Source organism: Mustelus asterias, chromosome 26 (assembly GCF_964213995.1).
Source record: "Mustelus asterias chromosome 26, sMusAst1.hap1.1, whole genome shotgun sequence".
NCBI classification, from domain to species: Eukaryota; Metazoa; Chordata; class Chondrichthyes; order Carcharhiniformes; family Triakidae; genus Mustelus; species Mustelus asterias.
In genome coordinates this window covers 18,114,273-18,132,008 of record NC_135826.1, presented here as the reverse complement: position 1 = coordinate 18,132,008, position 17,736 = coordinate 18,114,273, and the positions used below count along the sequence as shown (strand labels likewise).

Below are 17,736 nucleotides of genomic sequence, written 5' to 3'. Positions count from 1 at the left end.
CAGATTTAAAACTGAAATGGAGAGGAATTACTTCACTCAAAAGGTCATGAATCTGTGGAATTCCCTACCCCAGAGTGCAAAGGATGCTGGAACACGAAACAAATTTAAGGAGGAGATAGATAAGTTTTTAATTCGCAGTGGGATGAAGGTTTATGGGGAACAGGCAGGAAGGTGGAGATGAGATCAGCCATGATTATATTGAATGGCGGGAGCAGGCTCGAGGGGCTGAATGGCCTTCGTTCCCATGTTCTGTAACTGTGCGTTTACCTCCGTCGTAGGTTGTGCAAGAAAAAACATCTGGTCTGATTGGATAACCAATCCGAATTGGATATGACATTTATATTACTCTGAGTAATGAATGGCAAATTAAATCGCTATTGTTTGATTTCCTGCCATTTCATGAGTTTAAAAAGCTTTGTGAGTGAATGGCTTGTGAATATTAATTCTGGAGTCTGAAATGAAATTCTGTAGCTGGGAACCAATTATGCAAAGATTCTGCTCAGTCACCCTTGGGAGACAGACCCTGTCTCTTTGTAAAGCTGTCAGATATTGTTGTCTTTGAATTGGGATGAAGACGTGTGTTAATCATTGAGGCCGGTTGTCTGATCCTCCCAGCTCCGTGCCTTCCTCCATCAGCTCCAGGTTGGCACATTTCCCATCGCTCTATCACACTTGAACAGCTATCCCTAAATTCACAAGCTTAGCTTAATTCGCAGTCTCCTTCACAAGGAAGTGATTCATCTTGCAACACCTTCATTACCACTCTACTACTCTCTGAGACAGCACAGCAAGATGTCTGTGCCCAGGTCACTTCCTTGACTCAAGTAGAATTGAAGGTGCCAAGACGTTATTTCAAATAGTGTTTCCGGATAATGAGGCAAGACAAAGTGCCTTCAGGAGAGGAGGGAGAATAGAATCCTACAGTGCAGAAGGAGGCCATTCAGCCCATCGTGTTTGCACCAACCACAATCCCACCCAGGCCATATCCCCATAGCCCCATGCATTGATCCAAGCTGGTCCCCCTGACACTAATGGGCAATTTAGCATGGCCAATCAACCTAACCTGCACATCTTTGGACTGTGGGAGGAAACCGGAGCACCCGGAGGAAACCCACGCAGACACGAGGAGAATGTGCAAACTCCACACAGACAGTGACCCAGGCCGGGAATCGAACCCAGGTCCCTGGTGTTGTGAGGCAGCAGTGCTAACCACTGTGCCACCATGACACCCCAGAAGATTTACCACAATGTAGATTCTAGTAAGGAAGAGTTGAAAGAATCCACAGTGTAGTAATTTAGCTGGATGCTAGTTTCCCATCACCAAACATCCTTTACTGTGGGCCAAAGAGCAGGGCCGCACCCACGGCTTACAGTGAGACAGTCTACACCTCGGGACCTACAACACCGGTCTGGGTTCAGCAGCAAGTTTGTAAACCCCCGTTGACCACTTCTCAATCAACGAGCCTCCGCTTGCTCAGGAAGGAAACTTCGTAAAGCTCATGGGGAGATCTATCCACAATCCTCCTTGTCCGGCATGGCCATCATAACATCCTTCCCCCCTTAGATCCATGTGTCCCCCAGCACCCCCACAGCGAGAAGGTTCTTTCTGCCTCTTGGCAGTTGGTCTAAGGTCTGAGGCCAGTTGAAGGCGGGGCTGGGTCTGACGCGTAATCTGAAGGAAGCTTCGCAGGGTTACTGATGTGGGTTCCTCCTCAGGTTTCACTTTAGCCCAGATGTCCACTTCTTCAGGCTTGGGAGTCCATACCTTCACTATCCAGAGGGGCTAACGCAGAGTCAGCTTTGAGCTGAGGGCTGGCACTGGCAGTGGCTATCTTCCTGGGTGCTAGTGAGGGCTGCTCAGGCCTGGACTCCCAGGCTCTGAGATGGTCCAAGTGTTTCTCTAAAGTTTTAACTTGAACTTTGACCTTGTAAGACACTGGTCCCGTTTTCTCTATAACGATCCTAGGGACCCAGCTGGGACCATTCTTAAAGTTTCTCATGAACCAGTAATTCTACCATTATTGGGGCAGCTTCTGTTATGATAATACAATCCAGTTGTAACATCCCTGTCTCTGGAAGAGGGGATACCTGCACGGTACGCTCAGGTACCAGCCTCAACTTCTTCACTAGGCAGCATGTGTTTTGCCTGTTGGTGAAACTTCGCCCTTGCAGTGTCCTCTGACAATGCTTGCAATAATCTGTCATCTGGCAACTGCACCTTTCTGGAGTATGTTCTCTCACACTTTTGGGGGTGTCACTGCATTTCCTGAGTGTCTGGTGATGACATTACGGTTCCTATATCGAAATGGGTCTTTTAATACCTGATTGACACCCTCCAGTGAGGACTGATTACATGAGGTCCCTTCCCCTGGTTGGAGGACATTGCTGCCTGGTGCTCCCTGTAGTTCCTGAGACCCCTTTCTCTGTGTTGTCAAGTGATGAGGTTATTTCAACGGCTTTTCTTTAAGTCCAAATCAGGTTGCGCCAACAGCTTCTTTTGGGTGGTTAGGTTATTTATACCACGTACTAATCTGTCTCGCAACATTTCATTAAGAGGCAGCCCAAATTCACAATGTTCTGCCAATTTCTGAAAGCTAGCCAAGTACTCGGTGACAAATTCCCCAGGGATTCTCCCAGCCATGGTTGAAGCGATACCTCTGGAGGATTACAGGGGGCTTCAGGTCGTAATCATTTTTCACCAGGTCTATTAGCTCATTAAAAGTTTTGGAATCAGTGGTATCCGATTGGCCAGACTTTTTAATCATGCTGAAATTTGGTGCCTCACCGTCAACAATGTCACCTTTTGTTTTTGTTTCCTTCAATGTTGTTAGCAAGGAAAAAGTGACGCACACACTCTCTATACTGGGCCCAGTCTTCCCCCCTAGTATCATAGGGTTCAAGTTTCCCAAAAAGAGGCATATTGGCTTTCTCTTACCGGAAAAGATTTGACTTATGGACGTTGTCCAGAGAGAGAGAGATGGAGAGAAAAAAATTCTCCTCGTTGCCAATGTAGTAGCCAGTTTCCCATCACCAAACACCCTTTATTGTACATCAAACAGAAGGGCTGCACTCACGGCTTACAGCGAGACAGTCTACACCTCGGGACTTGCAACACCGCTCCGGGTTCAGCAACTGGTTTATAAATCCCCGCTGTCCGCTTCTCATTGGGTGAGCGTCCACTCGCTCAGTGAGGAAGCTTGTACTCTGTAAAGCCCATGGGGAGACTAATCGATGAACGCCCTGTGTCTTTCGTGGCCAATGGAACAGGGTGAGTGTTGGGAACAAAGTGGAGCCCCCTCTTTTCTAACAAGAACGAATTGCATTTAAATAGCATTTCTCATGATCACCAGGGGCGGGATTCTCTGATCTCGTCAGTTCCTGCCCCGTTGCCAGCGAGAATGGAGAATTTGGCGCCCAGCCAAAACTCCGTTCAATTCAGTGGCACCGGAGAATCCCAGCTCTGGGCAAGGTCGGAGGTTTCTGGCCTAGGTGTCTCAAAGTGCCTCACAGACAATGAGGTTTCTTTTTGAAGTGTAGTGAGCATTGTAGGGGAGGAGACCTGACAACTTGGGTTCATCAAATTCCCACAAACAGCAATATGATAATGAGCAGACAATCCGTATTTCGTGATCTTGTTTGAGAGATAAATATTGGCCAAAACACCGGCAATAACCCCTCTGCTCTTCTCTAAAACAGTGCCGTGGGATCTTTTACATTCAACTGAGCAGCCAGATGGGGCCTTGGCTCAACATCTCATTCTAACGACAGCACCGCTGACAGTGCAGCACTCCCTCAGATATGCTGTGAAACCCGCCTTCATTGTTGTGTGAGAGGAAATGGGTTGGTTTTAGTTAAATATCTGTCAGCATGATCCGAATTCAATTAGTCTTCAATTTCCAGGCCTGCATCTGAGATCAAAGCCTGGGCCAATAACAATCTGAGGTGGAATTTTCCGGAAGCTCACGCCAGCGGGATTTTCTGTTCCCATTGCAGTGAACAGAGATTTGGCTGAGCGCCAAATACACCGTTCTCGTTTGCAAGGGTAGTGGGGCATGAATGGCCGGAAAACTCTGACCCTGAAGTGAGTTAACAAATTGTCTACATAGCACAGGCAAGCCACAATGCTTGGATGAGATGAGGTGTCCTTTGGGAAAGGTCAGGTGCCCTTTATGAATGTATTAAAAATAGACATGAATGTGCGTAAAAATGGACTCAGCGAAACTGTCACGCGGTCAAGACATTTACATCCTAAAAATCTCTACTTTTGTTAAAGAAACAAAACACGCTGCCATTGAAAAAAGTCAGTACTTGCAATTTCACTTCCTACCTATATGACATATGAGGGTCCTCATTTTCAGATTAGTGCAGCAGGTCTGATTCCACAACCTGTCATATTGCTGTGGGTGGCTTGTAAATTCACAGTTTGATTGATAGTTCCAAGTCTTTGATGTGGGGTAATGAACACAAATGTATGTTTTCATCAGGGATTAACTACTTGAAGGAATTTAAATACATTCAACAATGGAATTTTATCAATGAGAGTGTTTTTTGTTAATAAGGTCTGCAATGGATACTTAAGGGGGCATTTTCCACTCCAGTATTTGGCAGGCAGGATCAGCAGTACGTAGAACATAGAACATAGAACATTACAGCACTGTACAGGCCCTTCGGCCCTCGATGTTGCAACGACCAGTGAAACCAATCTAAAGCCCCTCTAACCTACACTATTCCAATATCATCCATATGTTTATCCAATAACCATTTGAATGCTCTTAATGTTGACGAGTCCACTACTGCTGCAGGCAGGGCATTCCACGCCCTTACTACTTTCTGAGTAAAGAACCTACCTCTGATATGTCCTACATCTCTCACCTCTCAATTTAAAGCTATGTCCCCTCATGTTAGCCATCACCATCCGAGGAATAAGGCTCTCACTATCCACTCTATCTAATCCTCTGATCATCTTGTATGCCTCTATTAAGTCACTTCTTAACCTTCTTCTCTCTAACGAAAACAACCTCAAGTCCCTCAGCCTTTCCTCATACGATTTTCCCACCATACCAGGCAACATCCTGGTAAATCTCCTCTGCACATCTTTCCTATAATGCGGCGACCAGAACTGTACGCAATACTCCAAGTACGGCTGCACCAGAGTTTTGTACAGTTGCAGCATGACCTCCGGCTCCGAAACTCAATCCCTCTACCAATAAAAGCTAACACACTGTACGCCTTCTTAACAACCCTATCAACCTGGGTGCCAACTTCAGGGATCTATGCACATGGACACCCAGATCTCTCTGTTCATCCACACTACCAAGTATCTTACCATTAGCCCAGTACTCTGTATTCCTTGTTACTCCTTCCAAAGTGAATCACCTCACACTTTTCCGCATTAAACTCCATTTGCCACCTCTCAGCCCAGCTCTGCAGTTATCTATGTCCCTCTGTAACCTGCCACTTCCCTCCGCACTGTCTACAACTCCAACGACTTTAGTGTCATCCGCAAATTTACTAATCCATCCTTCTAAGCCCTCATCCAGGTCATTAATAAAAATGACAAACAGCAGTGGCCCCAAAACAGATCCTTGCGGGACACCACTAGTAACTGAACTCCAGGATGAATATTTCCCACCAACCACCACCCTCTGTTTTCTTACAGCTAGCCAATTCCTGATCCAAACCACTAAATCACCCTCAATCCCATGTGACCGTATTTTCTGCAAAAGCTTACCATGGGGAACCTTATCAAATGCTTTGCTGAAATCCATATACACCACATCAACCGCTTTACCCTCATCCACCTCTTTGGTCACCTTCTCAAAGAACTCAATAAGGAACTCAGTAGGAGCAGAAAATCCCGCTGGATGTCCTAAAGCGTAATTTACGGTGGGATTTCCCATCATGATGTTTTCCACCCCCACCAATGATGTAATGGAACACCTCCTCATCCTGCCCACCTGGCACTGGCACCTGGCACAGCTCCCTGGCACTACCCCATGCACTACCCAGGCACTTCCCTGATGGCACTGCTTCATAATGCCAGGATGCAGTGCCAGGGAGCAGAGCCAGTAGTTTGGGGAGGTGGGGGGGGAGGTGAGTGTTTCATCAGGAGGGGGGTCTTCCATGGTGGGGGGGGGGGGGGGGGGGAGTCTGTGATTGGGGGGAGAGGTTCAGGGGGGTTTCAGGGTAGTTCCATTTTTAATTGTTTGTATTAAGGCACCCTTTAAAAGCAGCGCACTGATCTTTTGAACCTTGAGTTGTTGATGATGGTGGATTCAATCAGAGCCCGCCCCACCAGCCTTACTCCCTGCCACCCACCCCTACATTTTGAGCCGAAGGATACGGCAGAAAAAGCCACCATCTAAACACAGATCATTTATTACAAAAAGCATTCTTATTTTTTAAACTTAATCGATTGAAAACAGTTTTGGTAATGAAGAAATCAAAACTGGATTTAATTACTCAAAGGCAGCCATCTGTTTGCAATTCACCAGTGGCGTCCGTGCTGTTTTCCCCGTATACTGTACCCACCACCCTGCCCATAATCAGCAAAATTCCACCCTTTGAACTTTATTTTGTTTCCTCTCAGAATGGCTTGTGATGTCTGCCCCTGTGGATTCTGGGTGAGTTGGTATGGAGGGTGTAAGGGCAAAGGTTGAAGGGTGGGGAGCATGAGTTGGAATGAGTATGGGGGGTCATGGGATGGTTGATGGTCATGGATGGGTACGGGGAGAGTGTGGAGGAGGGAGGATTAAGGGGAGTGTGAAGGGATGTGATGGGTGAGAGGATATGAGAGGCTGAGGGGTGAGAGTTTGTGAGTAAGGAGAGGGTTGAGAGATGTGGGGAGTGAGGAGATATGAAGGGTGAAGGGGGTGAGGGCATGAGGGGTGTGAGGTTGACGGGTGAAATGTGAGGGGTAAGCGGTATGAGATATGAGGAGTGAGAGGTGAGAAGTGTGAGAGGTGAGGTGAGTGATGGGTGAGGGGGGAGGGGTGAGAGGTAAGATGTGAGGCGTGTGAGGGTGGGGGGGCAAGGGGGTGAGAGGGTGTGAGGGGGGGTTGATGAGTGAGGGGGTTGAGGGGTGAGAAGTGAGAGGTGAGGGACAAAGGGGATTGAGGGGTGAGGTGTGTTGGGGGTGAGGGGGATTGAGGGGTGAGGGATGTTGAGGGGTGAGATGTGAGGAGGCATTGAGGGGTGAGAGGTGAGGTGGGTTGAGAGGTGACAGGGGTTGATGGGCGAGGGGGGTTGAGGGATGTGAGGGATGAGAGGTGAGGGATTGGTGGGATGGTGGGGAGGGGGATGAGGGGGGTGAGAGGTGAGGGGTTGTTGGGGGGAAGTGAGGGGGTGAAGGGTGAGAGGTGAGGGGGGTGAGGGGTGTGGGGTGAAGGGTTGGTGGGGTGAGGGGAGTGAGGGGTTGTTGTTGGCTTGGTGGTATTTTCTACAGCAGGGAGAGAGTTATTAGTTGGCTGGCCTCAGCACGCACAGCCCCTGACTCTAAATGCTGTGTGGAGTCAGTGCTCCTAACTCCTGTTCACATCTGCCCAACTCCCGCCTCCGAATGGCCACTCGAAGGTCTCGGGCACTTCCTCCCAGGTTGGGCTTCCCGACTCTGCCTCCTGACTGGACAGTTAAAGTTCAGCCTCCTGGGAGTTCAGTTCCAGCACAATCTCTGAAGCCCCTATCCTTAACTTTCACCCCAAAAAAGAGGGTCTTGGAGATGTCTCAGCTATTATATTATATAGCTCAAATGTGCAAAGTTCCTCATCCAACCTGATGTGTACAGCTCATGTCACGTTACATCTTCATGCCTTTTTCTCACGTTGTCACATCACCCTATCATAGATCTCTCCCCTTCTGCCCTCTGCTGTCCTCCTTTCCTCTTGATAGCCTGCTTCAAACCTCTTCTCATAGAATCATAGAAACCCTACAGTGCAGAAGGAGGCCATTCGGCCCATCGAGTCTGCACCGACCACAATCCCACCCAGGCCCTACCCCCACATATTTTACCCGCTAATCCCACTAACCTACGCATCTCAGGACTCTAAGGGGCAATATTTTTTAACCTGGCCAATCAACCTAACCCGCACATCTTTGGACTGTGGGAGGAAACCGGAGCACCCGGAGGAAACCCACGCAGACACGAGGAGAATGTGCAAACTCCACACAGACAGTGACCCGAGCCGGGAATCGAACCCAGGACCCTGGAGCTGTGAAGCAGCAGTGCTAACCACTGTGCTACCGTGCCGCCCTCTGCCTCAGAGACATACTCCAGCTCTGCTGAACAGTCGGTGATCTGAGAGTTTGGCTGGGATTTAATGCTGAAGACACTTCCGCCACCTGCAGAACCATGGATCAAACATTCTCGGGATACTTGTTGCAGTTTTTGTGAGAATCGGGGTATTTACCTGAACAACATCAGGCCACCAATCGAATTCAGCCCAGTGCAGAGAGCTGCCTGGACTGAGGGGCCACTGCCACTGTTACACTTGGGTGGTCGCCAGGGATCACCGAAGGATCCCTGGAGAGAGGAAAGTGTGAGGGGAGAACAGCTGTAACAAGGAGGATGTGTCACTGAGGTGGGGAAGGGGGTCGACATTCAAGGGCAGAGATTGTGCCTTCCCTTGGGATCCCCCACTTCCTAATACAGGGTCCATTTGCTTTGTAGTTGTCCCATATGGCCCGTCCCCACTGGCTGATTAACAGCAGCAGCGGCATGACATTGTTAAATGGCTACTTAAGGGCCTCAAATAGCCTTGAGTCCAGAGGTTGTTCGTTATCCACCCTTTCCACCTAGAGAACTCTTTGCCGCAGAAGGCTGTGGAGGCCAGGTCATTGGGTGTCTTTAAGACAGAGATAGATAGCTTCTTGATCAATAAGGCGATCAGGGGTTATGGGGTAAAGGCAGGAGAATGGGAATGAGAAAAATATCAGCTGTGATTGAATGGCAGAGCAGATTCGATGGGCTGAATTCTACACCTGTGTCTTATGGTCTTATAGATTCATCGTGGGATAGTGAAGACAGCGGAATCTCACCGTGCATCCTATCAAAAGGTTCTGGCGCCTGCCTCCAAACTTGCCTGTGTGCTGGGGAACATTGAATTATAGAGTCATAGAGTCAAAGAGATTTACAGCATGGAAACAGGCCCTTTGGCCCAACTTGTCCATGCCGCCTTTTTTTTTAAACCCCTAAGCTAATCCCAATGGCCCGCATTTGGCCCATATCCCTCTATACCCATCGTACCCATGTAACTATCTAAATGCTTTTTAAAAGATAAAATTGTACCCGCCTCTACTACTACCTCTGGCAGCTTGTTCCAGACACTCACCACCCTCTGTGTGAAAAGGTTGACCCTCTGGACACTTTTGTATCTCTCCCCTCTCACCTTAAACCTATGCCCTCTAGTTTTAGACTCCCCTACCTTTGGGAAAAGATATTGACTATCTACCTTGTCTATGCCCCTCATTATTTTATAGAGCTCTATAAGGTCACCCTTCAGCCTCCTACGCTCCAGAGAAAAAAGTCTCAGTCTATTCAGCCTCTCCTTCTAACTCAATCCATCAAGTCCCGGTAGCATCCTAGTAAATCTTTTCTGCACTCTTTCTAGTTTAATAATATCCTTTCTATAATAGGGTGACCAGAATTGCACACAGTATTCCAAGTGTGGCCTTACTAATGTCTTGTACAACTTCAACAAGACATCCCAACTCCTGTATTCAATGTTCTGACCGATGAAACCAAGCATGCCGAATGCCTTCTTCACCACTCTGTCCACCTGTGACTCCACATTCAAGGAGCTATGAACATGTACCCCTAGATCTCTTTGTTCTGTAACTCTCCCCAACCATTAACTGAGTAAGTCCTGCCCTGGTTCAATCTACCAAAATGCATCACCTCGCATTTGTCTAAATTAAACTCCATCTGCCACTCATCAGCCCACTGGCCCAATTGAACAAGATCCCATTGCAATTGAATTCCACCATGAACTCTCTTTTCTCTCTCTGCAGATGCTGCCTGACCTGCTGAGTATTTGCAGCCTTTTTGGATGTTATAGCTTCATGTGGCTGCTGTATCAACACCGAGTCTCACTCTCAGGCTGTGGGTACATTATTTATGCCATAGTCACATTGGGCATTTTAATATCCTCAGCTTCATCGATCAAACCAGCCAAGGACAGATTGCTTCATCAGCATCAAATTATTACAAATAAAACCGCCTGGCTCACTTTTCTTTTCCCTGAGTAGATAACATAGCTGCAGAACAAAGAGGGTCATTAATCTTTGACGTGCAGAAAGTTTCCATTTATTTTAATGTTCGGAATGCTTGCATTTAATTCTTGAAATATTTGGGGAAATTCATTTGGATTTGGACAAGCATTTAGAAAGTTTTTTGTTAAAATGGGGACTGTCACAGCGTTAGACAATGTCAATTCATATAAACCCTTAAAGAACATGATTGTACACTGGATCGAATGCAGGGAATGTGCAAAGAATCAATCAGTGTCTTAAGACCTTTCATCAGAACGGATAAGGCCTTCACAAAATCTAACGGCTAACCAAATTTCTCCCGATTCCACCTCGGACAACCGATCGATGGACCAAGGCCTGCAGTGCAGGATGCAGCCAAGGTTAATGAGAGAGGATGAGATGAATTTGGACCTTGCTGAGATTCTGAATGATGATGCGGGCTAGCTCCAGCACTTAAACAGAAATAGTAATCATTTTGCCAGTGTAATTTCTCAGAGAGCCGACGTCTAGACGAGGGCTTGGGCAGCTCGCTCCCGGGACTGGTGAGAGTGGGGGGGGGGGTTCTGAATCCCTACCGTACAAACATGCCTTTAGCTGAACACAGGCGGGGTCCCGTGAGGATTTAAATGGACAGACTGAGAAGTTATATTTAGACTCACCGCGATAGCTTGGAGCCTCTCCTGTTGGAATAATGTCTCCGACATCCTGAGAAGGAAAAGCAAGGGGAAAAAAAAACTTGATGAGACAAGAGGAAACTAGTGAGCGCACTTCTTGCTGAAAGACAGAAAGAGATATTGCAGTAATCCATTAGTCATCTTAAAACGGGCAAACGATTTGAGAACCTGTTCTGGTCCAGCCTCATGGTGCCTGCTTGCAGAAGATCCTGCTGTAGAATGCAGTCTAACTGGCCACCAATTCTTCACTACATTATTCAGCGAGTGTCTCACATTACCATAATACCCTGAGTAGAAGCGGAGACCTGAATATAAGCAGCCATTTCTGGCCTGCGATGAATGGCACATCAACCAGACACACAGAAATCACAACAGAATTTCGGCTGCAATGTGCTTGTGTGAACAAACAGACATAGATACGTGGGATCATACGGCACAGGGGAGGCCTGGTGTTAAGCTGATCTTTCTCTACATCCTAGCTATGACTGTAACACTACATTCTGCACTCCCTCCTTTCCTTCTCTATGAATGGTATGTTTTGTCTGTATCGTGCTCAAGAAACAATACTTTTCACTGTATACTAACACATGTGACAATAATAAATCAAATCAAATCAAAAGGCCAATCATCCATTTGGTCGCTGCCGGTTCTTTAAAAGAGCTTTTCAATTAATTCCCCTCCACCCCCATAACCCGAGATTTCTTTCATTTTCGATTATTTACCCAATTCCTGTTTGAATTTTATTATTGAATCTGTCTCCACCATTCTTTCAGGGAGTACATCACAGACCATAACAACCCACTGCGTGAGAACCTTCATCTTCATCTCAAACCTGGTTAGTTTGCCAATTATCATCAATCTGTGCCCTCTGTCTCCCATTCCTCCTCCCAGTGGGAACGGTTTCTCCCTATTTTTCAACACCCTCCATATAACATCAATATAATTTCAAGTAGTCTGTGGGCGGCACAATGACACAGTGGTTAGCACTGCTGCCTCACAGCGCCAGGGACCCGGGTTCAATTCCAGCCTCAGGTCACTGTGTGGAGTTTGCATGCTCTCCTCGTGTCTGTGTGGGTTTCCTCCGGGTGCTCCAGTTTCCTCCCACAGTCCAAAGATGTGCGGGTTAGGTTGATTGGCCATGCAAAATTGCCCCTTAGTGTCAGGGGGATCAGCAGGGTAAATACGTGGGGTTAAAGGTAAGGCTCGATGGGCCAAATAGCCTCCTTCTGCACAGTAGGGATTCTATGAGTCTGACATATATGTTATATATATGTAAGGCTATATGACTTTAATTGATACTTGCAATTAAAAACAATGACTTGTAAACTCCTGCTACGCTATTGGTGCCACAGACAGAGTTTACGGGGTGATCTTACTGGCTCGTCACACCAGTCGATCGGTGTGGCAAGCAGGTAGGATCGGGCGAGTTTTTCACCTCTTGCGATGTTACTGGCCCTGTTTTGCCGGCGAAACCAGCTTCGTACCCTTTCAATATTAATGGCATGATTTACATGTGGGGGGGGGGGGGGGGGGTGGGGTACTAGGTATTTCAGTCTCTTCCGTAGCTGGTCTGTAGTTTTTGATGAACTGATGCTTTGGCTGGGGTGGGGGTCTTGTGAAGCAGAAAATTCTCAGTAAGCTGAGAGGCCCCTTGTAGTCGAATTGCCAGGAGGTCACTTTCTCAGGTGAACTCGAGTTAGGAATAGGTTGGGGAGCAATTACTACTTCAAAGTCCTTCCAAAAACGATATTTCACATCCCTTGTTTTAAGCTTTCACACACACAGAGCTTTTGAGAAAGCCAGTGGTTTTTGTAATTGAATGACCCCAGTCAATGTCAATGACCCCTTTGAGTGCCTTTCAATGGGCAGGATTTTCCATCCCACCCTCCCCTCAGTGGCATTGTTTGTGGTGGCAGAGGTGGCCCACCATTGGCCGGCGGCTAGATTTTCCAGTCCCACCGCTGCCAACAAGGTTTCCTGTTGTTCGCACCCTCCATCATTGGGGAACCCACAGCAAGGGTCACCACTGGTGGATGGGAAGATCCCACCGGCAGGAATGGATGGAATGTCCCGCCTGATGGCCCAGGACGAAGTGGAAAGGTGAGTGGTTGGTGCGTGATAGTTTTATTCTATTGATAGTTCATCCTTAACAAGGGGAGTTGTGAATTTCACAGTGGTCATTATTGTCTACATTTTAATCAGGTATTTACTTGAGCTGCAGGTCTATCTGGAGTCGATATGGCCAAAGCCACATGGTATGCTGTGAGCCATCTTAAAATCTGTAGTGTCCACATGAAAAAATATAGTTTTAAAATTTGTAATATCTTCATGCCTGCACTGGGCATGACATCAGTCACACAGAAGCCAGTTTAGTCATTGACATCCTTGGGCAGTCACAATTCATTGGAGGATATTTCCATGTGTTGGGGATGAAGGAGGTTTCAGCAATATAGTCGACCCTGATCCTTATCTTACCCAAATTCACATGCGTGCTCTGCTCTCTGGCAGTAAGATACTCCAATAGCAAGCAGTCAAAGAACTAACTTCACAAACTAAATCAAACACCAGGGCTACACAAGCTCCCCACAATCCCCAGCCGCTTTCTATTTATACCGGGTCAGCTGACCACCACATCATTTTGCCATTGGTTACGTTGTCTACTGGGTCAGCTGACCCTCACAGCATGTTACCATTGGCTACTTTATAACATTTGCAACAGAGGTTACTGGACAGGCAGGACATCTCAAAATTCAACAGTACAAAGGAGACAGAATCAACAGTTACCAAATCTATAGAGAATCCGTGTGGAACTCTGACCTCTCTCTATAAAGAGTGACCCAGAATGAGATAGAATTTACAACACAGAAACAGGCCATTTGGCCCGGTTGGATTGTGCTAGTGTTTCTGCTCCACACGGACCTCCTCCCAAACTTCTTCTTCAAACCCAACCAACATATCCCTCCATTCCTTTCTCCCATTTATGATTTCCAGCTTCCTCTTAAATCTCAGCAATCCAAAGACCACCTTGTAAGCCTAAGGCACGTAAAGAGGTTTGTATTGAAATCAGGAGCAGTATCCCTGCTTGACCTCTGACACATCTCCACCCCATCTCCATTAGTCCAGGATGTGCTGAGATCTATTACAGGAATGGGACCCACCACCACAGCACTTTAATATTGGGATTGTTATAGTCTGTGTGGTTCTTACACACATAAGAGCTGGGATTTTCTGATCTCATTCACCCTGCCAGTGTTGCCAGCGAGAATGGAGAATTTGGCGCTCAGCCAAAACTACATTCACTGCAGCGGGACTGGAAAATCCCAGCCACGGACAAGGTTGGAAAATTCTGGCCAGGATCTTGTCTTAGCCATTGGTGGCTCAATGAATGTTTACAGCGATCATTCATAATTTTCTATGAGTCAATTGTGCTCAGTGACCATGACCCCCCCACTCCCCAGCCCACCTGCCAAACCTTACCGAGCCTGGGCTGTGAAATGTGAGACTGTGATTATGAAATGACAGTTTCAGAGACATTATTGTTTTCATGCTAGTTGAGGGTCTGGGAAAATTTTCCAACTGCTCAAAGGGACAGATTCCTTTCAGCTGAAATCCCTTCCTGTCCAGAATGAACAACACGTGCACAACAGCACCGGACTTTGAAATGGATACTTTCTGGGAAGGATTTTATTGGTGGATTTTGTCCATTCCACTGATCTACACTTTCCTGTTTTGCATTAAAGACGGAATTTTCAAGGAGGTCCGATATAAGGCAGTGTCAGTGGTCATAGTCAACACTCCTTACACCCCGTCTCAAGGCAATTGGGGCTGAGTAATAAATGTTAGCTTAGCCAGCGACACCCACAACCCATGAATGAATAAAAAAAGCCGCCTCCATGTCCACCTTCCACCTATTCCTAAGGCTGTACCAATGTTACTCTGCAGCTGTCCAATAAAGATCCAATAAGGGTGGCACGGTGGCACAGCAGGGTGGCACGGTGGCACAATGGTTAGCACCAGCGCTAGGGACCCGGTTCGATTCCCGGCTTGGGTGACTGTCTGCACTGTGCAGAGTCTGCGCATTCCCCCCGTGTCTGCGTGGGTTTCATCTGGGTGCCCTGGTTTCCTCCCACAGTCTGAAAGATGTGCAGGTTAGGTGAATTGGCCATGTTAAATTCTCCCTCAGTGTACCTGAACAGGTGCCAGAGTGTGGTGACAAGGGGATTTCACAGTAACTTCATTGCAGTGTTAATGTAAGCCTACTTGTGACACTGATAAATAAAACTTTAAACTTTTAAACTTTAAAAACTTCAAACTTTAAAAGCTGGACAGTAGCAGCCCTCCTCCATTTTGCCTTTCTGACTTCCCAGTGACACGGTGAGTTTAGATGCATCAGAGATTATGAGGTTCCAAAGCCGTGTCTGCGTGAGTTTCCTCCGGAGCTCCGGTTTCCTCCCACATTCTAAAAGACCTGCTGGTTAGGTGCATTGACCCGAACAGGCGCTGGACTGTGGCGACTAGGGGAATTTCACAGTAATTTCATTGCAGCCTTACTTGTGACTAATAAATAAACTTTAACTTTAAAAATCCATGGTTGATGTGTTCTCTGCTCCCTGGGATCACCATTGCTGTTGCCCTTGGTGATAGGAACATAGCATGGAGGGTCTTAGCTATGAGGAGAGATTGGGTAAACTGGGCTTGTTCTCCCTGGAAAGACGGATAATGAGGGGAGATCTAATAGAGGTGTACAAAATTATGAAGGGTATAGATAGGGTGAACAGTGGAAAGCTTTTTCCCAGGTCGGAGGTGACGATCACGAGGGGTCACGGGCTCAAGGTGAGAGGGGCGAGGTATAACTCAGATATCAGAGGGTCGTTTTTTACACAGAGAGTGGTGGGGGCCTGGAATGCACTGCCAAGTAGGGTGGTGGAGGCAGACACGCTGACATCGTTTAAGACTTACCTGGATAGTCACATGAGTAGTCTGGGAATGGAGGGATACAAACGAATGGTCTAGTTGGACCAATGAGCGGCACAGGCTTGGAGGGCCAAAGGGCCTGTTTCCTGTGCTGTACTGTTCTTTGTTTGTTCTTTTAGCATTAAGAACAGGAGTAGGCCATTCAGCCCCTTGAGCCTGCTCTACATTCAATAAAATCATGACTGATCTTCGATCGCAACACCATTTTCCTGCACTATCCGCATTTCTTTTGATGTCTTTAACATCGAGGAATCTTTCAATCTCTGCCTTGAATGCACTCAATGACTGAGCCTCCACAGCTCCCTGGGGCAGTATCCTAAAGATTCACCACCATCTGAGCGAAGAAATTCCTCCTCATCTCAGTCCTAAATAACCTGCCCCTTATCCTGAGACTGTCTCCCCTGGTTCTAGACCTCCCAGTTGGGGAAACATCCTTCCTGCGTCTGCCCCGTCGAGCCCTATGAAGATTTTGTACACTTCGATGAGGTTACCTCTCACTCTTCTAAACGCTAGAGAAGGCAGACCCAGTCTCCTCAATCTCTCTTCATTGGATAATCCTCCCATCCCAGAGATCACCTGGTGAACCTTTGTTTAGATTTAAGACCTTAGGTTTGAATTGAACTGCAAGATTTTCACATTAATGGAATACTCTGTCATATTGCAGTCACCCTTCGCTAGAAGTTCCTTTACAATAAGATTATTAATGAGCCCTTTCTCATTACATAATATCAGATCTAAAATAGTCCATTTTTGAGTTGGTTCCTCAACATACTGTTCTAGAAAACTGTCTTGTTTCCATGCCAGAGATTTGTCCTCCATGGCAGTAAAGCTAAAGTCTGTATGTAGATTGAAGTCCCTCATCGGGGCAGCATGGCGGCACAGTGGTTAGCACTGCTGCCTCACAGCACCAGGGACCCGGGTTCGATTCCCGGCTTGGGTCACTGTCTGTGTGGAGTTTGTACGTTCTTCCCGTGTCTGCGTGAGTTTCCTCCGGGTGCTCCAGGTTCCTCCCACAGCCCAAAGATGTGCGGGTTAGGTTGATTGGCCATGCTAAATTGCCCCTTAGTCTCAGGGGGACGAGCAGGGTAAATACGTGGGGCTATGGGATCGGGGCTGAGTAGGGTTGTGGTGGGTGCAGACTTGATGGGCTGAATGGCCTCCTTCTACACTGTCGGGATTCTATGATTACTGTATTACCCTTGCTACATGCAGCTCTATGTTGTGTCCTACATTGCCACTGTGGTGGTCTATGAATGGCTCACACCAATGTTTGCTGCCCCTTGTGGTTCCTTAGCTCCACCCAAACACATTCTCCATCATGATCTTCCAATCTGAGTGATGCGCCAGGCTGACTCTTCCTCGTCAAGTGGTGACCCGTGCCCACTGATGCGATTGAATTTGCAAAGCAAGTTATGTTTTCAAGGCATCCAGTAATGAAGCAGTGGCCTCCAGACCACAATTGGTTCTTTACGAAAATAAATATTGAACATGTCTCACTAATGTACCAATCTTATCCTTTATTAATATCGCTACCCCACCTCCTTTCCCATTTTACTGATGTTATGACCCCCACTGATGTTCAATGCCAGGGCATCCCAAATCCCAGAAGGGAAACTTGGATCATCAGTTTTTAAATATTTATTTTTGTGACTTGGAAACAATGTGAGGAAAGAGGTGAAACCCGGTGAGGAAAGGTTTCAGTCTTTTTGTAAATTATTCAAATGACAAAACATTTATTAAACTTTAAAACACACAACAAGGAAGGCAACAGTAAAGAATGGCATTTACAATGAACTACAATAATGGCTACCCAGACAATATACTTAAATTATCCCCAATCCAA

The 17,736-nt window shown here is 47.0% G+C and overlaps 1 protein-coding gene across 2 annotated transcripts in view; it reads right to left on the bottom strand.

Annotated features, from left to right (window-relative positions):
• The window catches only part of LOC144479493 (paralemmin-1-like), a 306,182-nt gene that overhangs the window by 182,078 nt on the left and 106,368 nt on the right, over positions 1-17,736 (bottom strand). For both annotated transcript variants that reach the window (XM_078198221.1, XM_078198220.1), the window contains exon 2: positions 10,905-10,950. In XM_078198221.1, coding sequence (XP_078054347.1) covers positions 10,905-10,950 — 46 coding nt within the window. The remainder of the gene's footprint in view (positions 1-10,904; positions 10,951-17,736) is intronic.